This window comes from Sebastes fasciatus, chromosome 8, assembly GCF_043250625.1.
Source record: "Sebastes fasciatus isolate fSebFas1 chromosome 8, fSebFas1.pri, whole genome shotgun sequence".
Classification (NCBI taxonomy): Eukaryota; Metazoa; Chordata; class Actinopteri; order Perciformes; family Sebastidae; genus Sebastes; species Sebastes fasciatus.
In genome coordinates this window covers 34,880,603-34,905,968 of record NC_133802.1, presented here as the reverse complement: position 1 = coordinate 34,905,968, position 25,366 = coordinate 34,880,603, and the positions used below count along the sequence as shown (strand labels likewise).

Genomic DNA, 25,366 nt, shown 5'->3' with positions numbered 1-25,366 from the left:
ACAAACCAAAGTGTGATTTAAATGATGACCCTCATTTAAAAGAAGGGACCAGTCGACATAATCAATCCCAGAGCAGGTTCATCTGGGGACACGCTGTCAGCAGGTTCCAGTCCAACTGATTACCTCAGCAGGTGATCTGCTGATGAGTTCACCCCTCTTTAATGGGAGAAAAGAAGAAGAAGAAACTAAATTCTGATGCACACATCTGTTTTTATATTTTATATTTTGGACTTTTATTGTGAAATGTCGGACAAATTGACCTCAAATTGTTGTTTAAATGAAACCGTGAGAGAAGTTTAGAGGTGAAAGGTCTCATATGTGAAACATGACGAGGTCACAGGTTTACACGTCCACAATGGATTGTATTCTGTAAGCCTAGATGTGCTTTAAATGTTAAATCTTTGATATTTTCCAACCCTACATTCCCATGTTTTTGTGTCTGAGTGACTGATGGGGACAACAATTTTTGAAATTGGTCCAGTATTGAGGGAGAACGCTGCAGCCGCCAGCCACTGAACGCAACCCGGTCTCCCGGCGTATAAATACCAAGACATTACAGACATTTTAGCCTTTTAGCGTGTCAGTCATACGTCACGTAAACGTCTACAGTTAGTAGCAGTAGTAACTTAGTTAGGGTAAGGGAAAACATCATGGTTGGGCTTAAAATAAGTACGTAAACTAAGTAAAACCTGTACGGAAACAATGTAACATCTATGGAAAACACGTCACAAACGTCACTAACGTAACAAAACAAAACACCGGTCGATACCGGTCTTGAAGACGAGTCTCCTGGTTAAAAGTCCTGTGTTTGTTAGTAAACCAACGTTGCCCGATTTGACATCACAGCCCATTCAGTGGCGGCCGTCTGCAGCGTTCTCCCTCAAAACTGGACCCTTTTAAAAAAAATACTAAAACATGAGAAAGTAAGGTCCAAGGTAACACATACCAAAGTTATCCTTTAATGTAAAGTAACTACAGCTGTTGAATAAATGCAGTAAAATGAGCAATATTTCCCTCTGAAACATAGCGGAGTGGAAAGTAACAGTAAAAGAAAATATCTAAATTGTCCTTGTGTTTCTCTTTATTTTATTTATTTATTTATTTATTATTATCATTATTATATTTTTTACTTTTTTTCCCTATTAATTTTTTTATTTATTTTTGTTTATTATTATTCCTATTTTATTTTTTTATTCTTTTATTTCTATTTTCTAACTTTATATCTAATTTTTATTTTATTTATTTTTTATTTATTTATCCATTTATTTATTTTTTATTTTTCAATTCCTTTTCTATATTTATCTTCTCTCCTAATATAAGTATAATTTATATAACTTTATATAACCTCCCCTTCTCTACACACCCAGCCTTCATATAGCTTCCCCTTCTCTAGACTCCTCCTCTGGTGATTCAGGTGACTCTGCTCCCTCTACCTCGTCTCACAGGATCGACTGCAGGCTGGAGATTTTTCAAGCATCATTGTTGTGTCTTAAAACACGTGACTGTGCTGAACGACTGGACCTGTTGAAAGGAAATAAAAAGAAGTTCCAAAAAAATTGTCCTTGTGTAAATGTATCTATCTACCTATCTATCTATCCATCTATCTATCTACTATTCATCCATCCACCTATCTATTCATCTATCTATCTATCTACCTACCTACCTACCTATCCATCCATCCATCCATCTATCTGAGTGATAAAGGTGATGCTTCAGTGTGGAGTATGAAAGAAGAGGCGTATCTCTGTCTGATAGATAGCACACTGTTTTATTAGTATATTTAGCTTTGTGACGTACAGCTCGGGAGAAAACAAAAAAAAAAAAAAAAAATTAAAATGGTCACAATTTTTTTTTTAAGTCCAGAAACATTTCAGCCTTAGCAGTGACATCACACAAAACAAAGCTCAGTTTTTCGATCATTGGTTTCTTTGTCATGGACCAGAGTGATATGTTCTCGTTATTGGGCTCAACAAACACGCCCGTACCGTACCGTAACGTACCGTACACCGTACCGTACCGTACACTGTACCGTACCGTACCGTACCGTAACGTACCGTACACAGTACCGTACCGTACACTGTACCGTACACAGTACCGTACCGTACACTGTACCGTACCGTACCGTACCGTACCGTAACGTACCGTACACCGTACCGTACCGTACACTGTACCGTACCGTACCGTAACATACCGTACACCGTACCGTACCGTACACTGTACCGTACCGTACCGTACCGTACCGTTCACCGTACACCGTATACCGTACACCGTACCGCTCCAACGGAGTCAACAAACCGTAATAACCTTACGCTTCTTTTTTTTTTTTTTCCTCGATCGTTTACGTTGCTTCACATATATTATCAACACTTTTCTAAAGAATCAAAATATTTAGCCACAGGTACTGGAAAAAAGGTATCCACTGTTATATATAATAATAATAATAATAATAATAATAATAAACACAATAAATATAAAAAGAATTTCTGATATAATTTATATGGTATCAAAGAGAGAGGGAAATGGGCCTTCAGTTAGACGTGTTTTTACAAAAGTGATGTCCTTTGTTTGTTTCTTCCTGAGGTTGAAGTTTTTGTCTTCTGCAGTTTAAAGTTTTGCTAAATATACTAATAGACTAAAGAGACCCGACACGCCGGGTCCGTCATGGCTTATCATTCACTGAGGAATCATCTCCGCCCCGATCGCGGTCGCACCCAGTGGAGGGGCGTCGTGGCCCCACTGTGATTTTTGTGTGCTGTGGAGTTAGCCGAGAGGTCAAAGGTCAGCGCCCTCTGAGCCAAACAAACACAGCTCGACCCCCCCCCCACCCCCCCCCCCCCACCCCTCCCACCCAAAACAATCGGTTTTGTCCGGGGACGCCAGCTTTTCAATTTCAGCCGTTTCTTCACCGAAGCACAGAAGTTAAATTCTCTGAACTGAAACTAGCTGTTAGCATTCCTCATTGAAACATAGGTGCACCGTTAGCACAAATGCTAACAAGGCATTTCTAACAGGATGCTTAAAAAAACAAAACAAAAAATGTAAGCAGGTGAAGAAAGACTGAAAGTGTCGACGCGTCCCCTCGTGCGACAGGCTTATGTGTGAAATGGTGATAATTGTGTTTTTTAGACGCAGTCCCATTTCCCTTCAGTGTGTCAGGAAGTTAACTGAAAACAGGGATGGATGGATGGCGGGGGGGGGGGGGGGGAGGATAGAGAGATGATGGGAAAAACAAAACAAACCAGAAAGAATCGCAAAAATCTGTACATGTAAACATCACACTTCCACTGAGTCAAATCATGAGGAGAACACAGGTTTCACATTGGTATTACTGGAGGAGCTACGAAGCCCCCGGCGGAGGAAATCAAGACAATCAAAGAGTCCGGTAACAAAGTCGGGCGAAGACAGAAAGAGAAAATCAATGAAGGAATCTAAAGCACCGAAGAGGAACAGAATAAAAATAAAAAAAACAGTAAAACGGCTCTGGAAGCCATTTTTTTTTTTTTTTTATTTCGACAGTAGCTGTTGAGCTGATAGAAAAATAAAAAAAGGTCCATCACTTTTTCTTACTTTTACTTTTTAAATGTGTGTGTGTGTGTGTGTGTGTTGAGCTATAGATCTGACCAGACTGGCTCAAGAAGTGTGTGTGTGATGGTTTTAGGGACCCGACCGGCATCACAGCTCGTCTGATGGTTTCAGGTTTGAGTCTATAGAAGCTTCCCTGATTCCTCTCAATGGATTCAATAAATCTGCAGCATCAGATTAAGTCGGAAACTGTGCTCCAGATATCTGAGACTTTAAAATGATTCTGAGGTCATGCTCTCTGTTATCTTTTAAAGGAATAGTTTGACATTTTGTGAAACAAGTTTATTGACGAGATTTAGACGAGAAGATCGATACCACTCTCATGTCTGATATTGGTATCAATCAATCTAACTCTCGGCAGGAAAGTGAATTTCCCCAAAATGTTTATCCCTCTAATGACCTGAGGAGGTTCGGATTCTGATTTTCTTCACACTCGTCATCTTTAAACGTGCAAAAGTTAAACTAAAATAAAATCCAGGGATTAGATGTTTTTTCCACCAACATTATGAATTAAGCATTAAGAAAAATAAAACTAAACAGTTAAATAAATAAAATATAATTCAAATTAGAATTGGTTGAAATATGTCCAACATTCGTCTTGATAGTGTGAGCAGACGTTAAATATCTAACAAAATAAACCACTACAGAAAGTTGTGGATGTCCTTCTGAGTAAAAGCAACTTAACTTAACGGCTCCACTTGGAAAAAACGAGTTTAGGATTTCAACGTGCGCTGCTTCCCACCAGAGACTCAACGCTCCGCTCAACGAGCTGCAGGTTTTTACAGGAGTGATGTCTCACAGCAGGTCGGACCTTTAATGTAGTAAGAACGGTGACATTTGCTCTGTTCTCAGCTGCTCTTTGTCATCCTGAAGCCTCAAATGATTTAGTCCTTTTTTTACGGAAGATCAATGCCGGATGGTAATCTTAAAAACCACGTCGGTGTGTAAACATAACCTTTAAAAGGACATCACACTCGCTGGAAGAGTGCCGTTATAAAGGTCAACATGCTGCCTCCTTTCTGCTCGCCGTTTGTGGCGACAGCGGTCGGGTCCCGTGTCGGTTGACATCCATGTTTGGAATGTGCAGTAATAGGCATACAGAGTTTGGAATATTGTACAAAATATCTTCTAAAAAAAAAAAAAGACCACTTTACTGGCACTACAAAATATATCTATAAAATAATAACTTTAAGAAGAATCAGAACATTGAGAACAATAATCAAAAATAGAAACGTGTCGGCCGGTTTGTTTGCTCGGCCGGTGGAAACGTCGACAACAAGAGGACGAGTTGTGGATAAACGAACGCTCTGATTACGGCTGAAGATTATTCAACAGACAGGAAATCAAACTGAGCAAATTACACCTTTCGGGAGATTGTCATTTGTCTTTTTTTTTTTTTATTTTGTACAGTTATTTTTTTTTTTTGTGGTGCTGTTCTGGCTTTTGACGTAAACTGACCCGGGCTCAGAAACACTCGTAGAAAACCGTCTTTTCTGAGGTTGACGGAGACACTTAAGGAACCAATGAGATAAAAGTCCCAGATAAATGCCTTCAATGACATTTGATTATCACTTTGAATAAGTCCGTCAGCGGAGCAGCGCTGGCTACGGCCTGACCAAGAACTCAACTCGGGCACTTCTGTTTCCTTTTGGGGACGATCTCACTGGTTCAGTTGTGTTTGGTAAAAATGACTTATTCCTAGAAAACCCCCCAAAAAAACAGATTTCAAAGAAGCAGGAAGGTTTTAGCCGACAGTATCAAGAATCAGACTCTGAGGAGGAGGAGGAACTGCAATAAGAGCCTCTTCATCGTTTACACAGAATCTTAAACTGCTCCAATCTTTCACCACAGAATAAAACCTCATGATATGAAAGCTGCAGTTTCAGGATAATAAAGTCTAACAGAGACTGTCGGGGGTTAAGTTAAATGTTAAACTCTGGCTCTTTTCCTTTCTTTTTGATTTGAAGTTTGATGTCATCCTTTAAGTGCAGATAATAAAATCCACATTTAACTCAGAGACTGTATGGCTGTCTAAAAGAAAACAACATTTTGGAAGTTGGAGGTTGTCAGAATGGCAGCAGCAGAGGCGACGTCAAGACAGTCGGACGTTTCTGAAGGAGGCAAAATGAACGTCAGGAAGTTGGGATTGAAATTTTTCCTGAAATCAACTGAATCGGAAATTGATCTGAGATCGATTGAGCATGTCTGGACCGATCCACATGTCCCAACAGCCCAGTCGCACAGTCATTTGTGAAATAGTCATATAATTTAATGGATTGATTTGTGTACATAGACATCAACATTTAACTTTTTTTTTTCATGATGCTCAGCAGGAATTAAATTTGATCCACGTAATTGTGAACCGGGACGTATAAAAAGCGGCGAACGCCGTGAGGCGAGGAGGTCGGAGTGGATGGGTCTAAAAACACCAGACTTTCACCAGGAGACCGCTGGTCGTGCCCCGTGTGAAACCAGAAGTCAAAGTTGATTTAATTGTCACGTAACTTCCGAACTTAAGTTATGGCACTTCTGGTGTTATTTAAACCCAAACTGCCATCTTTTCCTAAACCTAACTAAGTAGTTTGTTGCCTAAGCCTAACCAAGTCAATCTATTACTAAGCCTAACCAAATTGATCTTTTCCTAAACCTAACTAAGTAGTTTGTTGCCTAAGCCTAACCAAGTCAATCTATTACTAAGCCTAACCAAATTGATCTTTTCCTAAACCTAACTAAGTAGTTTGTTGCCTAAGCCTAACCAAGTCAATCTATTACTAAGCCTAACCAGGTCGATCTTTTCCTAATCCTAACCAAGTTAATCTTTTCCTAAACCTAACTAAGTAGTTTGTTGCCTAATCCTAACTCAGTTGTTTTATTTTGAAAAAACTGCAGTGGATATTGACACGTGTTGCTGGACATTTGAAATGCAGAGCGTCACGGGAAAAAAAAGGAAATTCGTTTCCATGTACACAAATCAAATAGATAAAATTTTGCAACTATTTCACAAGTTCGTCCCAAAGGGGCCGGATCTCCCCGACGGTCTCGACCAAAACACCAGCAGTATCTGAGAGCACCGAGAGGAGAGAGGAGAGAGGACGGGAGGATGGGAAGACGGGAGGATGGGCCGGTGGTGTCGCCATGTTTGGGTTAACGAAGGCGATCGCACCAAACTCTCTAATCTGCCCTCCGTTATTTAACTGAATAAAGACGTTAACATTAGGGAGAAACTAGTGGAAGAAATGTGATTGTCCCTCAGTGGGTCTCACTGCATGTTGTATCGTGAGATTTCCTCCATTTCAAAGGATAAATGATATCTTTTAAATTCAATCGTCAGCCATTCTTGTTAAATGTGACGTCACCTCTGAGGTTAAAGGTCGCTTCCCAACATCCCTCCTTCTCTCCTCCTCCTCCTCCTCCTCCTCTAGTCGGGTCTTTTGCATATTTCTCTCGTGTCATTCAGTGATCGGTTCACTTTAAACAGAAACAGTTCTACATCTAATCATAAATGAAAGACATTTTAGAGCGGTGGTTCTGACGTTGCACATGAATGTAAAATCGGTGAAAGTTTGGATGGAGGTTTTGTGTTCATCACACGTCCTCTGCTCTGTAGCCCGGCGGCGCTCGTCATCCAGCGCACGTCATACAGATTTGACCGTCTGACCGTCGCCGCGGGCCGCCGACAAAAACCATCTGAACACCAGTGAATGCTGTCATGAATGATTATCAGCTGCATTGCAAAAAAAACACACCACACCTCTTTAACTGCTCTCGTTCCGATTTCAGCAGTTCAAGTCAGGGAGGAGGAAACATGCATACCACCCCCCCACCTTCAAATCACAGATGACTGCTGCTTCGCTCAGTGTGCAAAAAAAGGGAGCAAATCACGGTGACGCGACGAACTGAGTAGAAACCACAGTAGAAACACAGCACGCGGAGCAACGCCTCGGGAGGATTTGAGTCACGTTTTGTTCATCTTCAACCTCTTCATGGATCAACCAGAAGCTACCAAAACAAAAACTAGAGGTGCTTCTTAATAACCTCAAAACTCTGTAATAGTTTGACATTTTGCTTTTTTTGCAGAGTTCAGTGAGAAGATCGATTTCATGATCTCAAGTCTGGAGGTGGTTAGCTTAGCTTAGCATAAAGACTGGAAACAGAGGGAAACAGCTAGCCTGGCTACGTCTAAATATAACAACCAGCTCCTTTAATTAACACGTTATATCCCGCTTGTTTAATCCATAAGAACAAGTGTTAAAATGACATGTTGTTTTATGGGGGGTCAAGTGCTGAACTATGTCTCAAAAATCCTGTTAATCTGTTTTTCTTTTGTGTACTGATTAAACAAATGAGATATAACGCGTTAATCCCGCCCAGTCGCCCGGAAAAAATGCTGGCATTGTACGTTTCTGCAAACCGGGGATACGATGAAATATCTACATTTTTTGCAGTCGGTCAGAGCAAGTGACAGAGAGGTGGACGGGTCCAACAAACACAGGGCTTTCATCCAGGAGACCGCTGTTCATGTCCCGTGCATCACGTTACAATCAGCTGTTGGTTCGTGTCTCGCGTTCACAACGTTCAGCGTCTTTTTCACCGTACAAACGTCGTCATTTGAAGCCCGACCATGTTGTTCTTTTTCCTAAACCTGACTATAGTGGTTTTGTTACGTTGTTACGTTGTTACGTTATGTTATTACATTATTCTTTGAACACAAACCGCGACCTTTTTGTTGCATAAACTATTGGTGCCTTCAAATAAAACTCGTGAGCTCGTGTTTACAACACGTGAAGTCGTGTACACGATATGCTTGCCGTTGAAGTGGTTAAAGGTCCCATATCAGCTCATTTTCAGGTTCATACTTGTATTTTGTGTTTCTACTAGAACATGTTTACATGCTGTAATGTGAAAAAAACATATTATTTTCCTCATACTGTCTGTCTGAATATACCTTTATTCACCGTCTGTCTGAAACGCTCCGTTTTAGCGCATTTCAACGGAATTGCGTTGCTAGGCAACAGCTTGGGTCCATGTTTACTTCCTGTGAGCTGTTGTTATTTACATACACGGCAACAGGAAATAAACTGGGACACATTTAGAATGTTTACGTTTAAAACCGTGTAATGGTCTAAATATTGTATATTTGTGACATCACAACGCCTTGTTTCAAATGCACAATTTCTGAATACAGGCTGTGTGTATTTCTCCGTATATTGAGCGTTTTGAAAGTTTAACAGTATTTATAAAGCACCTAAACCTGCTTTATAATATAAAAGACCTGAAAAACATTTTCCTCAGAAATCTAAAATTACGAAGAAAAACCGACGACTAAAATTACAAGATATTGACTTATTATGCACCGAAAATTTTACTTCCAAGGCCTCCGCCATTTCTGACAACGTCAACTAACACGTCACAACTCGTGAACTCGGAGCTTTCAGAAACTTTCCACTTACGAGGTCGTAAACACGACATGAGGGGAGGGGGGGGCGTTCATATGGACTCTTCTCATGATCACGGTAAACACGACCCCGTCTGAAGGCACCACTAACCAATCGTTTCACAACGTTAACCACGTGGTATTGTGGCGTTTCTGCAAGCGTGATACGAGGCTGACATGAAACGTAATTTTTGGTTCAGAAACGTCTCCGTTGAACGTGTCTGTGGTTTGTAGAAACGTCCGATGATGACTGGTCGGTTAATCAGTGAGCTTTAGAGGTGCTGGTAGGTGGATTATTTTAAAACCTTTGTACAGAGCCAGGCTAGCTGTTTCCCTCCATTTCCATTCTTTATGCTAAGCTAAGCTAACCGGCTGATGGAACCGAACGCTCATCTAACTCTTGGCAAGAGAGCAAATAAGCATTTTCCCCAAAATGTCAAACTATTCCTTTAACAAAGAGGCTCTTACAACCTAAAACTACCTTCATAAGGTGTAAAACATGGATTTCTCTTATTAAAAGTTATAATTTAGTGCCGTCTCTTTTTCTTTCCTTCTGGATTAAATTCATCATAAAACAAGATGAGGATGAACTGGACTGTTTGTCTCCCTTGAGAGGTTTAAATGTGTCCTCGTTGGCCTGATGTCCCACAGTGAAGACTCATACATCCCTCCCTGTGTCCTCCAGAGGGGCGAACACGTGGTGAAGGAACCAGGTTGAAAGAATTCACAGTTAGAAAGTCACGAAACACGAACATGAATCAAGCCCTATGAAGCAAAACAAACCAAAGAAACCAACCAACCAACCGGTCTGAGAGAGGCGGGACTCCGCCGAGAGGCTCCGTGTCGTTTTTGCTTTGTTGTGGTCGAGTTGCAGTCGAGGTCGCAGGAGGTCGGTCGGGTTGTTTCACGGGGCACTGCGGCGCGCTAACGCCCGGCTGTGTTGAGGTTTCAGGTCTATGGCAGAAGGTCCGGTTTTTGTATAGCAGCAGCAACATGACAGTTCATCATTATAATCATAATAATCATAATAATGATAATAACAATGGCCATCTCAGAGTTTAACAGACAAACACAGTAAAGACAGAGCAGTCCTCCTCGTCCTCTGAGACCTGGACCGGACCAGGGAGGGGAGGAGGACGTGTTTAGGTCCACGAAGAAGAGTAGGTCCAATGGAGAGAAGAAGAAGAAGAGAGGGAGGGGAGGGCTGTTAAACAGAATGATGCTGAGGTTTTGTTGGCGTTACATCTACATTTGTAAAAAAAGAAAAGAAAAGTAGAAGCGGGAGGTAAAACTGCCACCAGTGATCAACATTTAAGAAAACACCCTCCCCTTTAAGGAGAAACTCTGATTCTCTTCTCAAGTGTTTCAAGATGAACTGATTATATACAGCAGCACACGAATGAACCCGCACGAAAGAAACAAGGTTTAAAAGTTCACAACATCAGTTCTCCAAACGCTTCATCAGTTTGTTCGACATTACAGGTCTCTCTTTGCGCAAGATTGTTCGATTCTCTCCCCCCGAAAAAATATAGAAACCTTGAAGACATCAGGTGGTAAAAGAAGTAAACAGGTGGGAATGTCACCATTCACTTGCAGAGTGTGTGTGTGTGTGTGTGTGTGTGTGTGAGGAACTGATAATGGCAGGTCTGATCTGAGGTATTTCCTGGTGGTCAACATGGCGTCTTGGATGCATAAGTAGCAAGTTGCTCCCTGGGTAAAAGGGGGTGAGGAGGATGGGGGGTTCAAGGTGAGGGAAAAGTGCTATAGGACACAGAGAGCTTATATACAAGCGAGCACAAAAACACTTTCTCTCCTCCTCCTTTTTTTTTTTCTTTAAACAAAAACTCTTTTCCAGTTCCCGGAACTCAAAGTGTCCTCCTCTCCGTGTTTAGTGCTTTCTGTTCAGAGAAGTCAAACCGCTTTTCTTTCTTTCAGTCACTTGGGAAGAGTAAAAAAAGAAATCAACAATAAACAAACAGAAACACTCAAACAGCTTCAGTAGTACCAATTCAGGGAGTCAGTACTTATTTTAAATGATCATAAAGCGGCCGTCGATCAAAACTCAAAAACGTCTTCACCCACGAGGAGGCTTTTCTTTCTCCTCCTTTGTCCTCTTCCTCTCCTCTTCCTCTCCTCCACACTCCGTCGCTCAGAGTGTTTGCTGATTGTGAGGTTCTTCCGGAGAGGAGAGGAAGAGATGTTTAGTTCTCCTCCTCAGGCCGAGTGGACGGACGGAGGTTGTGGGGGATTGTTGGTGGGATCGGTCTCCCTCCCTTCGGTCCCAGTTTCCCACTTTTGCCTCCAAAAAAATTAGCAAAAACAAGAAGGAGGTCGACGCAGACGGACACGAAACCAACATAACGGAGTGTAAGTGTGTGTGTGTGTGTGTGTGTGTGTGTGTGTGTGTTCTCCCCACATCAGTTCTGCTGCAGGATGAGGTTCTCCAACTCGTCTGCCGAGCGGAGCAGGAAGGCGGCCGACTCCCGGTAGCCGGCGATCAGCTGACGCACGGCCGTGATCTCCGGTTGGCTGAGCTGGGTCGACGCCCCGCCCCCTCCTCCGCCGCCGCCGCTGCTGCTGCTGCTGCTGCCCCGTCCGCCCAGGCTGTTGTTGGCGGCGGCGGAGGCGGAGGAGGAGGAGGAGTTACTGATGTTGGCAGAGGAGAGAGATTTCATGCTGAGGTCTGTTGGGCCTGAAGGTGGTGGAGAGGATGGATGGAGACAAAGGAGGGAGGGGTGAGGTGGAGAAAAGAAAAGGAGAACCAGATATGGAGGAAGAGAAGGAGGAGAGGTGAAGGCGAGAAAGATCAGTCAGTTCAAAATGGCAGTAGACTGCTGGAACATCACCTGTGGCTCCCAGGTAACGACAGCAAAGGACCATGTCAGCTTAAAAACTCTTAAACTACATCTTAAACTGGATTTACTGAACACTAGAGGACGGACCAACTCATTGTTTTGCAAGTCACAAGTAAGTCCTAAACTTTGAGTTTTGAGTCCTGAACAAGTCGTTATGCGCTCTTCATTAAATGAAATGTAACTTTAACAAAAGAGTAACTGGATCCAACACGGCTCAGTAACGGGGTTTTCTCCTGCAACTTGATTGGATGCTGTCAGATCGGTTCAGACAACGAGGATCTGGGGAGTTGAGGGTAAAATAATCAAAATAAGTCCCAACTATTGGCACTCAGAGAGCGCAGACCTCCGTCAAGGTGCGTGACTTTAAAACCAGATCACAGCTCCCAGCTGGCGGTACCGTGAGGTGGTCGGCATGTTTCTGTGTAACGTATCGGCCTATATCGGTGATTTGCTGACTCCCTATGAGCCTGATCGATGCTAGATCCTCTGGCAGGAGATCCTACTAACAGTTCCAAAATCAACAAAGGTGACCAACCGGGCTTTTGCTGTCCGGGCCCCTCAGCTGTGGAACTCCCAACCTGAGGATCTCAGGCAGGTAAACTCAGTATCTTCCTTTAAATCTCTTAAGACTCACTTTTATATCATGGCTTTTTCTTAACTGATGGTGCACTGTTGTAAATATTTTTATGATTTTATTTTGTTTAGATTTTAAGTTCTGGGTGTTAATTATTTTTATCATGCTTTTATTGGAAAGCACTTTGTAACCTTGTTTTGAAAGTGAAACTGGGTGCGGTCAGAGGTGAAGACACACCAAGCCTACGACAGAGAACTAGCGGCGACGAAGGCCGACCGCTGCGTCACCTCACGTCGCCGGTGCCTCAGCCAAAAAGCTGCTCTGGAACACGCCGCAAAGACTGCAGCCGACCGCCAGCTATCACGTACGCTCTGCGCCCGCGTGAGAGGAAACAACTCACGACCGGCGGCTCGGTGTGATGGGGCCTTAAACTGATTTATTTCACCATCACCTACCAACAATGAAGCGGACATAATGATGCTATAATGAGTGTAAATAATAAAACTATTGACGTCACATCACAGACATGACATGACATCACAGGTCTGCAGTTGACCAGTCAGCTAAAGATGCAGTTTTACTTTAATACATTATGTGAGTTATCTGTGACGAATAATGAACACTCATTAAACCTTGATCGGTAAGTTTGGATGCTGTTTGGCATCATCGCCCTGCTCCACAATTATCTGCTCATCAAAACTACGACCTCATTTTCAAACAGCTGACGGACCCTGAAGACACCAGAGAGGCAAACAGGTAAAGTTAAAAAGCCTGTAAGAATCTCATTCTAGCTAAAACACTTAAAACTGTTTCACTCTGTCCGTCTCCTCTCTGTCCGTCTCCTCTCTGTCCGTCTCCTCTCTGTCCGTCTCCTCTCTGTCAGTCTCCTCTCTGTCCGTCTCCTCTCTGTCCGTCTCCTCTCTGTCCGTCTCCTCTCTGTCAGTCTCCTCTCTGTCCGTCTCCTCTCTGTCAGTCTCCTCTCTGTCCGTCTCCTCTCTGTCCGTCTCCTCTCTGTCAGTCTCCTCTCTGTCCGTCTCCTCTCTGTCAGTCTCCTCTCTGTCCGTCTCCTCTCTGTCAGTCTCCTCTCTGTCCGTCTCCTCTCTGTCCGTCTCCTCTCTGTCCGTCTCCTCTCTGTCAGTCTCCTCTCTGTCCGTCTCCTCTCTGTCAGTCTCCTCTCTGTCCGTCTCCTCTCTGTCCGTCTCCTCTCTGTCCGTCTCCTCTCTGTCAGTCTCCTCTCTGTCCGTCTCCTCTCTGTCAGTCTCCTCTCTGTCCGTCTCCTCTCTGTCCGTCTCCTCTCTGTCAGTCTCCTCTCTGTCCGTCTCCTCTCTGTCAGTCTCCTCTCTGTCAGTCTCCTCTCTGTCCGTCTCCTCTCTGTCCGTCTCCTCTCTGTCAGTCTCCTCTCTGTCCGTCTCCTCTCTGTCAGTCTCCTCTCTGTCCGTCTCCTCTCTGTCAGTCTCCTCTCTGTCCGTCTCCTCTCTGTCCGTCTCCTCTCTGTCCGTCTCCTCTCTGTCAGTCTCCTCTCTGTCCGTCTCCTCTCTGTCAGTCTCCTCTCTGTCCGTCTCCTCTCTGTCCGTCTCCTCTCTGTCAGTCTCCTCTCTGTCCGTCTCCTCTCTGTCCGTCTCCTCTCTGTCCGTCTCCTCTCTGTCAGTCTCCTCTCTGTCCGTCTCCTCTCTGTCCGTCTCCTCTCTGTCAGTCTCCTCTCTGTCCGTCTCCTCTCTGTCAGTCTCCTCTCTGTCCGTCTCCTCTCTGTCAGTCTCCTCTCTGTCCGTCTCCTCTCTGTCCGTCTCCTCTCTGTCCGTCTCCTCTCTGTCAGTCTCCTCTCTGTCCGTCTCCTCTCTGTCAGTCTCCTCTCTGTCCGTCTCCTCTCTGTCCGTCTCCTCTCTGTCAGTCTCCTCTCTGTCAGTCTCCTCTCTGTCCGTCTCCTCTCTGTCCGTCTCCTCTCTGTCCGTCTCCTCTCTGTCCGTCTCCTCTCTGTCCGTCTCCTCTCTGTCAGTCTCCTCTCTGTCCGTCTCCTCTCTGTCCGTCTCCTCTCTGTCAGTCTCCTCTCTGTCCGTCTCCTCTCTGTCCGTCTCCTCTCTGTCAGTCTCCTCTCTGTCAGTCTCCTCTGTCCGTCTCCTCTCTGTCAGTCTCCTCTCTGTCCGTCTCCTCTCTGTCAGTCTCCTCTCTGTCAGTCTCCTCTCTGTCAGTCTCCTCTCTGTCAGTCTCCTCTCTGTCAGTCTCCTCTCTGTCAGTCTCCTCTGTCCGTCTCCTCTCTGTCCGTCTCCTCTCTGTCAGTCTCCTCTCTGTCCGTCTCCTCTCTGTCAGTCTCCTCTGTCCGTCTCCTCTCTGTCCGTCTCCTCTCTGTCCGTCTCCTCTCTGTCCGTCTCCTCTCTGTCCGTCTCCTCTCTGTCCGTCTCCTCTCTGTCTCCATAAAAGACCCTCTTCTCCCCCCCCCTCTCCCCATCCTCACCGTTGCTCTGAGCAGCAGCGCCGGTCGTCAGGGAAACGGGGTGTTGCATGGCAGCGCCCAGGCCCGGGTATCCACGGTAACCGTAGCTGAGGCCGGCTCCGTTGATGTAGAGCTGGGTGTCCTGGGAGGAGGAGAAGGCTGAGGCGGCCAGGGAGTAGGCGGAGTGAGCGAGGGACGCCGGCTCCCTCAGACCGCCGCCGCTGCCGCCGGACGGCTTGTCCAGAGAGATCTGGTCATCCTGGAGGAGGAAACAGGAAGTACTTCTAAATGCTATACAGCAAGATGGATGGATTAAAATGCAACTGGTGGGAAGAACCCAGGGTTATTATTACAGTATGAAGACATCATTTCCTAGAAAGAGGAGTTCTGATTCGTCAAAGTCTCGTTGAGGATTATAATAATACAAATACAAAATGTTCACCAACTTTTCACTACTTTTAACATTGAGTCTGTCATTTAGCTCTGTTAGTGCTGTTAAACAACACCCTGTGTCTGTTTTGTGCCCTAAAGGAATACAGATGTGTCTCCAAAACTGACCTACATTAATACATTATTTAGGATTAAATCGTTTTTTTATAACGGCAGTCAAACTGTGAACCAGCGTTATGTTTGAGGTTACACATATAGATAATAAACAAGTGTTTTTTCTGTGGTAAAATAATGTAATAACTAACTGGATAACAGAGATGTGTCAGTGTGGCTGGATGGTGTTTTGCAGTTAGTGATATAGCTGTAATGCTAACTGTATTTCTCTGGCTTCACCTCCTGATGGTTCACTTATTGAACTACGCAGGTCTGCAGGCACGGCCAGCTCTAACCCCTTTGGTGCTATTTATTTTCATAAATAACTGTATTTATTATAGTAAAAATAAACAATTGGTCCCTGATGTTGTTGTCTTAAAAGTGTTTAGTCGGTTTTACTACAATTTACACTTTAATTAACACATAAGTGGCCGAACAAATGAAAAAAAGAGTAACAGAGGTGAAGTGTGTGTTTCTCTATTTCTTTCTTTATTTGTTTATTTGTTACCTCAGTGCAGAAAACAAGGGAGGCATTTATTTAAAAAATATTTATATATTTTTGGAGGGCGACCAGCGCCGCACAGAAGGTGGAGCCCTAGGCGACCGTCTATATGTCCTACCTCAGCTGTTTTAACCCTCCTGTTGTCTTCGGTTCAAATTTGACCCGTTTTCAAACTTCATTATATCATAAATATGGATGTCTTTCACCTATTTGCCCCAAAATTACCTGGATGGTTCCCTTATATGGTCTTTGCAAAAAATAATAATAATGACCACTACTTTCGTTGCATTATGGGTATTTTATTCAAAATTATAGCACCTGTGGTGCAATGTGTCACTCTGTCATTAAACATTTTTTTTACATTATGATATTTGTAATATTCTGACTAAACTTTGACATATACCGGTCTGTGATAATCCATCAACATTATTCTTCCAATTTTGAGTATAGTCCAAATAATTCATAATTTCTGCATTTTTTCCTAAGAAAATTAGGTTTAATTTCATATAAATTAGGTTTATTGACCATGAATTCCAAAAAAAGTGTAAAACTTGTGGTAATGAGTTGGAATGAAGTTGGCCAAAAAGGTGGAATAAAGAATTGGGTGATAATTTATAATGTATGCTTTAAAAACAGTCAAACCAGACCAAAGACAAAAGTTGTATGGTCGACGGGAAGACAACAGAAGGGTTCAACTTTTACATCACGTAGCACCTCAGAAAATATTTGTCTCTCCTGGTTCCACCATCAGGACCGATGTTAAAACACACCAGCGTAGGCTTATACCCTCGTCTGCAATGCACACTTCATGCAGGAGGCAAATTTATTAATAATAATAATAATAATAATAATAATATTACTTATTGTTGACTTTTGTCAGCCGCACAACGCCGTACAGAGACGGGGTAAAACAATACAACTGGCACTTAAACTCTTCCATAAAACCAAAAAGATATGTAAGGGAGGTGTATGGATGAGGAAGAGTTGTGATAAGGGTTGTGTTATATCTATTTTTAATAACTCCGGATGGATATGTGGGTTGTAAATAAACTTGGGATGCTGTTCATATATTTAATTTGGGATGTAAATAAATCTGGGATAGTTTATATATTATATTATATTATATTATCATTCTGTGATATATGAGTTATTAGAGGAGAAGTGAGAAAGGGAAATATAAGTTTTACTTCTACCTACTACTTTTCAGACACCGTTACTCTTGTTTTGTTTGTTATTATTTTATATCTGTTTTTATTTATTTTCGTGTTTGAAATAAAGTCATTCATTCATTCATTCATTCATTCATTCATAACTATATTAATAGTTCCCGTTTGCAGTGTTTTTGAACCCTTCATCTTGTCATCACAGTTTTGTAACTAATCGTGGATGTTTGAACGCACTACTACCCGACTACGTAGCTGCTACGTGGCGGGGTCGGAGCTCCGTGGCGGGGTAGGGGCGCGTGCGTACGTTTTTTTGTTTAAAAATAAAAAATTATTACAGCAAAGCCAAAACTTTGTAACATTTAAATCCAATTTCAATGATCTCATGATTAAGGTATTTTCAGTTGTAGTAGTATTTTGATTATGTTTTTTAAATATTTCACCAGTGGTACACGGACCACAGTTTGAGAACCGCTGGCCTACAGTCCGTCTTCAGACAGATGTGTCTGCAGGTAACGACACAGATGTTTCTCTCAGTATAACTGGGATTCTTAATCAGCAGCACTGAACCGGCCGGCCTGCTCAGCTTTTTATGTACATTAATGCTTTTGTTTTCCCGCCACACTTACGTGAAAGGCGTCGAGGCGCATCCTCTTTGCGGCGTTGCGTGATTCGCTCTCGCAGGCGGCAGCCAGGATGTTCTCAGCCATGGCTGAGGTGAGGTGAGGCGGAGTAGGACGGGTCTGCAGAAAAACATTATTATTATTATTATTATTATTATTATTAGAGAGCGACATCTTCAACATTTTACTACTGACAAATATCAACAGTTTGTTTGTGATGTAAAAGAAAATCCATGAAGAAAAGAACTGTTAGTTTAATGTTTAGTGATTTTTTTATTGTTCGTTTTACTTTTATTTTTATTCGGCTGTAATCAGATTTGATTTAATTGCTGTCCTGAAATGTTTTTTTGTTCCTGGTTCAACCACGTAAAGAACTTTGTAACTTTGTTTTGAACAGTGCTGTATAAATAATAAAGTTTATTATTAATTATTATGATCATTCTGAAATGATAATTCCTGTGTGACGTCTGGAGGTAATAAACAAGCTTCATGTTGTTTTATATATTTTTTAGATTATTAGATGAAGTTAGTACCGGTACATATGTTTTAGTATCTAATGTATAAAAGCTTTACTTTAATCCTTTTCTATGAATATGGAGACTGATGTAAATTATATTTGGAGGCACATGGTGTGATAATCACGGTGAAGAAGAGCAGAACTCCTCCTGATGACGACCGTCCTGGATTTAACACACGGTTTAACATGACTCTTCACCACCGGAGGGCAGCAGAGATATTTCATCTTTACAGTCAGAGTGAAGCAGCCTGTCAATACAACATCACTACAGTTCCCATCATGCACCTGTCCTGCATTAGTACAGAAACATCCAGCCACATAATGAACATTATGATAGAAGTATCTGATGATCATCTCCATGCTCTATTATGTCTCAGAAGTTGTTGCAGTATTTTTTGGGGTTGATTCCATTTGTTCCACAGATTTGGTGCTAAATTTAACCATTTTTTACCACTGGAGAATTAATAAAAATGATCAATAATCCCTCCAAAATACCACATTAAGACACCAAGACCTCGAGGAACACCAGAGAAAAAGACATGCTGTGATTTGGGATCAAAACTTTTGAGATTTCTGCAAGAATTAAATTTTTTCGCCGATTGGATGGCGAGCACTTGTGTTGTGTAAACTGCTCAGAAACCCCCTTATTGTCAATCTATCTAGGAAATTCTTCCATCCTCTGAATGCTCTAGGTCTCTAGTCTGATCCATCCATCCTCTGAATGCTCTAGGTCTCTAGTCTGATCCATCCATCCTCTGAATGCTCTAGGTCTCTAGTCTGATCCATCCATCCTCTGAATGCTCTAGGTCTCTAGTTTGATCCATCCATCCTCTGAATGCTCTAGGTCTCTAGTCTGATCCATCCATCCTCTGAATGCTCTAGGTCTGTAGTTTGATCCATCCATCCTCTGAATGCTCTAGGTCTCTAGTTTGATCCATCCATCCTCTGAATGCTCTAGGTCTCTAGTCTGATCCATCCATCCTCTGAATGCTCTAGGTCTGTAGTTTGATCCATCCATCCTCTGAATGCTCTAGGTCTCTAGTCTGATCCATCCATCCTCTGAATGCTCTAGGTCTCTAGTTTGATCCATCCATCCTCTGAATGCTCTAGGTCTCTAGTTTGATCCATCCATCCTCTGAATGCTCTAGGTCTCTAGTCTGATCCATCCATCCTCTGAATGCTCTAGGTCTCTAGTCTGATCCATCCATCCTCTGAATGCTCTAGGTCTGTAGTTTGATCCATCCATCCTCTGAATGCTCTAGGTCTCTAGTTTGATCCATCCATCCTCTGAATGCTCTAGGTCTCTAGTTTGATCCATCCATCCTCTGAATGCTCTAGGTCTCTAGTCTGATCCATCCATCCTCTGAATGCTCTAGGTCTCTAGTTTGATCCATCCATCCTCTGAATGCTCTAGGTCTCTAGTTTGATCCATCCATCCTCTGAATGCTCTAGGTCTCTAGTTTGTGGCTGTAAAGTTTCATGAGGCTGTGATTATCCTAGAGGTCACCACAGGTCATTTTATACAGTGAGGTCAATGAAATGTCTCCTATGGGGACTAACATCATCACACATGAATACAGTTGGGCTCATTGGATCCACCAGAGTCTCAGCTTTACAGTGAGACCCAGTTTATGTGATTCAACACTGTTTAGGGACCCCAGGATGCAGAAATATTCAAACACACCATTTTAGAATAGGAGACAATAACACATTTAAACTGCATGTGATGATCATAAAGTGGGCATGTCTGTAAAGGGGAGACTCAAGGGTACCATAGAACCCATTTACATTCACTGATCTGGAGGTCAGAGGTCAAGAGATCCCTTTGAAAATGGACATGACAGTTTTTCCTCGCCAAGATTTAGCCCAACTTTGGAGCATTATTTCACCTCCTTCCTCTAACTCTCGCTCTAAAACTGAACCACCAAGAGTATGAAGAACGCATGTATAAATCTTACTAGAGTAGAGTACTTGAGTAGATGTGCTTCATGTTCAGACACATCGTGTTAACTTGAGGCTCGTCTTCACTGGTTGGGTATAAAGTTAATGACTTCAAGAGGAAGAGGAGGCAGCGACGACCTTCAACCTCTACGTGAAGTTTATTGGATTATTTAGACACTCAGCATCATCTCCAGCGTGCTGACAGCGTCAGGCTCTTTGTTAACAACATTATTACTTTTTAATTACTAGCAAAGATCGCAGCGTATTAATTATCTGTGTCACAGCACACACACACACACACACACACACACACACACACACACACACACACACACACACACACACACCCCGCTGGTCGCCGCTGACGTCGGGTTATCAAGTGTGAAACGTATTAACAGCACACACATCTGTCACTCTGAGTCAGTCACATGTGTCACATCTGTAAACTGAAATAAACTGACTGGAGCGTGTTGTTGCCATAGTTACGGCTCATTAACGGGAACATTTCTATCTTTTCTTTTTACACGAGAGATGATAATTGTTTGTTGCTAGTCGGCCGTGTTGCGGTGAAAGCTGCAGCTTATTATGTTTAATAGAAGACAAATTCATTACATTATGTCGGCGAGCTGCTAATTATTGCAAAATGAACCCCGACGGGGTCGAGGAGGGACTCCAGTCACCCTGAAGGAGTTCAGTTTCATATATCATCCCACTTATTATACGGCTACTTACTAAAGAAATCAATAATTTAACACAAGATATTGATTTAAAGGGACTATTTGTAACTTTCAGAAATGTCTTGTTAACAGCGACACCTGTGTCCGTTAAGTCAACGAAAGTCAGCGTCGGCTCGCGCTTGCACGCTCTACATAGACATGAAGGAGCATCGCTCAACACAGTGAGGCGACACATGTCAGCTAAAAGCACAATATCACTCTATATTTCAGCTGCTTGGCAGTAATGTTAGCTGACCAGACCAAGGTCTCTCCATGAACATGATTTAGATCTGATCCTAGTGATGGCTTTCCTTGCCTCACCCTCCGGGGCTCCGCAGCGAGAAACGTGAACCCTGACACCGATACCCGGTGTCTCCCTGCGGGCGCAGTCGGGAGATGATAACGTTTCTCTCTGCGGAGCTCCATCACTTCACAAGACACGGGAAACCTCTGTTGGTCTGGAGGAGCTGCAGCAGTTATTTCTGCACAAACGTCCACTGAACATTCACTAGATATTCTCAGAGCTAAACTAACTCTTCTGCAGTGTGGAGTGAGCAGCATGCACGTGAGAGGTGGAGTGAGACAGCGAGAACGCGCCCGGTGTGTTAGTGAAGGCAGGCAGGCAGCGGAGCGGGAACTTCAGCCACACGCGAGCGCGCATGTGTCCCAACCCGGTACATTTATACGCTTAAAAAGTTACAAACAGTCCCTTTAAAAGGTCCAGTGTGTAGGATTTAGCGCCATCTAATGGTGAGGTAGCAGACTGCAACCGACTGAAACTTCTCCTGTGTACCAAGCGTTTAGGAAAACAACGGTGACCGATGCAAACATGTGACAACGTGAATGTCCTCATCTAGAGCCGGTGTTTGGTTTGTCCGTTCTGGGCTACTGTAGCAACATGACGACCCGCTCTATATGTAGATATAAGCGTCTCATTCTAAGGTGACATTTCATGGAAAATAATTGTCAGAATAATTGGTAATAACAGACGATCAGGTATGGTACCTCCATGCCGCTCTTCTTCATGCGTCGGCAGGATTTGAGGTAGGTGCGGATGCGCTTGCGGGCGCGTTCCTGGAACTCTGGGAACTGTCTGCTGCAGGACTCGATGATGGCCTGGATCTTCTCCTTGGGCTGCTTGGAGATGGGAACCATCCGATCCAAGTTCTCGTCCACAAACAGACGCACAAACATCTGCGGGAAGACGACACAGCTGTTAGAGCGATTACCTGCAGTCAGTCGATCCATCGTTAATATTAATAACTGATCATGTCTGTCCTGTGTGATCGATGACACTGAGACCGTCTTTATGAACACGAGGAGACACCTTATTGATCCCAGCGGACATCACGACAGACCCATCAACAACGCCGTCTCTGACTTACATTGAAGGCCTTTAGTCTCTCGGGATCGACTCCCTCCGTGTCGTTGATCTTGTCGTTGTCGTCGTGGTCGTCGTGGTCGTCGTCGTCATCGTCGGCGGCGACCTGCCGCCCCGTGGTCAGGTCCTCGGCACCCAGGTCCATCTTCACGCTGTCGTAGCTGCCGCCCGAGCTGTACTGAGGGGACTGAGAGCACACACAGAGCTCCGTTAGCATCCATCAAGTCTCTCCATCTACTATATACTGTCTGTCTGTCGGTGTGTTTTTAACCATTTATGGGCTCGACTGGTTCATCGTTCCCGTGGACTCGTCCTTTAATGAAACACTCATTAAGAGTCTCGTTAGAATCTGACAGCTTGTCAATAAAAGGTCCTTAAACACGAAGATTTAGGTCTTTGATTAAGACACTCAGCGGACGTCATGGAGGCGAATATCAGCCCACAGAAATGTCAAAATCAGATATTAAACGGCAACTATTTTCATTATCGATTAATTCACGTCAATTCATTCTTGTCACTAGGGATGTCATGAGAACCGATACTTCGGTACCAAGTCGATGACAAAATTCTAAAAACGTGACGGTACTTGTTTTCTACAGTACCGACGGTACCGTACGACGCCTGCCCTGCAGGGTCCGAAATTAACACCCACCAAGCAACAAATGTGGCTGCTTCTGTCCTCTGCTCTCTGTGTCGGAGTTTAACACACGCACAACAGCGCCATGAAGCGGCGAGGTCCAGAGATGCAGAGATCCTCTATGTTCGAGAAGAGGATTCACTCTTGGGGGAAAAAACTGAACTGAACAAATTGAATTTCTATCTTTTGTTGCTTATTGTTAAATCTCTGAAAAGTGGTGTTTTGTTTTTTTATTGAACTCTGGACTCTATATTTCCGGTGAATGTTACTGGGACTTGTATTTGATTATCTCTTTTACACTTAACTCCCCAGATCCACTTAGTTTGAACCAATCCAACAGCATCCAATCAAGTTTCAGGAGAAAACCATGAAGAACTGACGTTACGTTACTGAGCTCCAGTTGGATCCAGTTACTCTGCTGTTAAAATGACGTTACAGTTGATGATAAGCACATACGGCTTGTTTAGGACTCGAGACCTGAGTTGGGACTTGAGTCACAGACTTGAGACTTAATTGATTTAATTGACGTCTCTTTAAAATGACGACTCCGAGGCCTCGACTCCTCTCCTCGCATCTCTTCCTCGCCTCCTCCGCTCGCGTCTCCCGTTGAGGAGAGGAGTCGAGGAGGTACAAACTCAGAAATGGGAAAGTCCTTCTGTCTTTAGTTATTGTTTTAATTTTGATTGAGAGAGATAAAGTTACACGTTGTGTGTTGGAGGTGATGGATGTGAACCTGATCTAACCGGGTGGAGCGTTCCTGTTGCAGATGTTCATGATGTTCTCAGATAGAAACGTGTCGGTTTGGTGAAATAGAGACTCGACTGTCTGTAGGAGGGAATGATTCTTTCTCTGATTGATGTCAGATTAACTCTTTACTGAATCTCTTTATAGACCTGTGTGTACACATACTGTACGTACAGTGTGTGTGTGTGTGTGTGTGTGTATGTGTGTGTGTGTGTGTGTGTGTGTGTGTGTGTGAGTGCGTGTGTGTGTGCGTGGACTCACCTTGCCCCCGTAGTCACGGCCGTCTCGGTCCAGTCGCAGCTCAGCGGTGTGTGTGTTGGACTGGGAGTGTGTGTTGGGAGTGTGTGCGTTGTGCGTGTGCGGCAGCGGCAGAGGCAGGGCCGGGTGCGGCGCCACGGGAGGCTTGGCGGCCAGCGGGTACTTCCTGCGGAGCTCCTCGGGCGCGTTGGGATGCAGAGCGCCGAGCAGAGCCGCGGCCGCCGCCGACACGGTGACGGGCAGGTGCGAGGTGGACAGGAGCAGGCGCTGAGGGGGGGCCGGGAGGGGGTCGCTCAGGTTCATCGGCTGCTGGTCCTCGGACGACGAGGAGGAGGACGTCGGCGTGCTGAAGTCCAGCGGGGCGGGGCCGCCGTTGCCGTTGACGACCTCTGTTTCCTGGACCATGGCGCCGTCCGTCACGGCGGAGGAGGGAGGGGTCAGGGCGGGCAGGCCGTTTCCACTGCCGCTCTCTGACGATGAATCCTCTGGAAGGAGACGAAGGACACGTTCAACCAATCAGGAAACATTGTAAACAGTTTATGTTCTCAATCGCTGGATTCAAGTCTGCTTTATTTAACTTCTTTTTATTTCCTCTCATCAGGTCCAGTCGTTACTGTTACGGTCGTCACATGTTTTAAGACACAACAGGGTCATAAGTGTCCTCAGGAGGTCAGTCTGTGAGCTTGAGCATCCCCACAATGTCCACAGAGAATACATAAATGTACAGGGAGGAAAAATAATGATTTAAACTTATATTAGGAGAGAAGAGAAGATAAGTATAGAAAAGGAATTGAAAAAGAATAAATAAATAGATAAATAAATAAAATAAAAATGAGAAATAAAGTTAGAAAATAGAAATAAAAGAATAAAAAAAAATAGAATAGGAATAATAATAAACAAAAATAAATAGAGAAAAATAGGGAAACAATAAAACAATAATAAAAATGAATAAATAAATAAATAAATAAAAAATAAGTAAATAAATAAATAAAAATAAAGAGAAACAAATTAAATAGTTTTAATAAATCACATTGAAAAAAATAAAAAATAAATGATGAGTCTTCTTCAATACAGCATGATGTTCATTTAGTAGGTTGCTGAGCCCTGGTATATACGCTCCATGCATCATGTACAACATCATGTTACTCTCATCATCATCATCATCATCATCATCATCATCATCATCATCATCATCATCATCATCATCAGTCTCATGTTTGTATGCTGTTTGCAGAAAAGTGCACGTGGCTCATTATTAGTGTGACGACAACATAAACAAATATAGAGAGTGATTTCAGGGAGCTCTAATTCTGTGTGAATCAGTCATTAACATTACAGATGTCATGTGGTTGCTGTGTGTGTGTGTGTGTGTGTGTGTACTGAATAGACACATAGATACACTGTACTGTATATTTATATTATATTTATATTATTGGATGTCCAGCAGATGGCAGGCTTCCTTCACGTC

The 25,366-nt window shown here is 43.4% G+C and overlaps 1 protein-coding gene across 4 annotated transcripts in view; it reads right to left on the bottom strand.

Moving 5' to 3' along the window:
- Positions 1-1,743: 1,743 nt before the first annotated feature.
- The window catches only part of LOC141772027 (nucleolar protein 4-like), a 166,942-nt gene continuing 143,319 nt past the window's right edge, over positions 1,744-25,366 (bottom strand). For 3 of the 4 annotated variants that reach the window (XM_074642668.1, XM_074642669.1, XM_074642673.1), the window contains 6 exons: positions 23,902-24,383; positions 22,264-22,446; positions 21,884-22,072; positions 17,711-17,824; positions 14,895-15,132; positions 1,744-11,708 (listed from right to left, as the gene is read on the bottom strand). In XM_074642668.1, coding sequence (XP_074498769.1) covers positions 11,434-11,708; positions 14,895-15,132; positions 17,711-17,824; positions 21,884-22,072; positions 22,264-22,446; positions 23,902-24,383 — 1,481 coding nt within the window. In that variant the 3' untranslated portion in view covers positions 1,744-11,433. The remainder of the gene's footprint in view (positions 11,709-14,894; positions 15,133-17,710; positions 17,825-21,883; positions 22,073-22,263; positions 22,447-23,901; positions 24,384-25,366) is intronic. The other variant, XM_074642672.1, reaches the window with a different exon arrangement.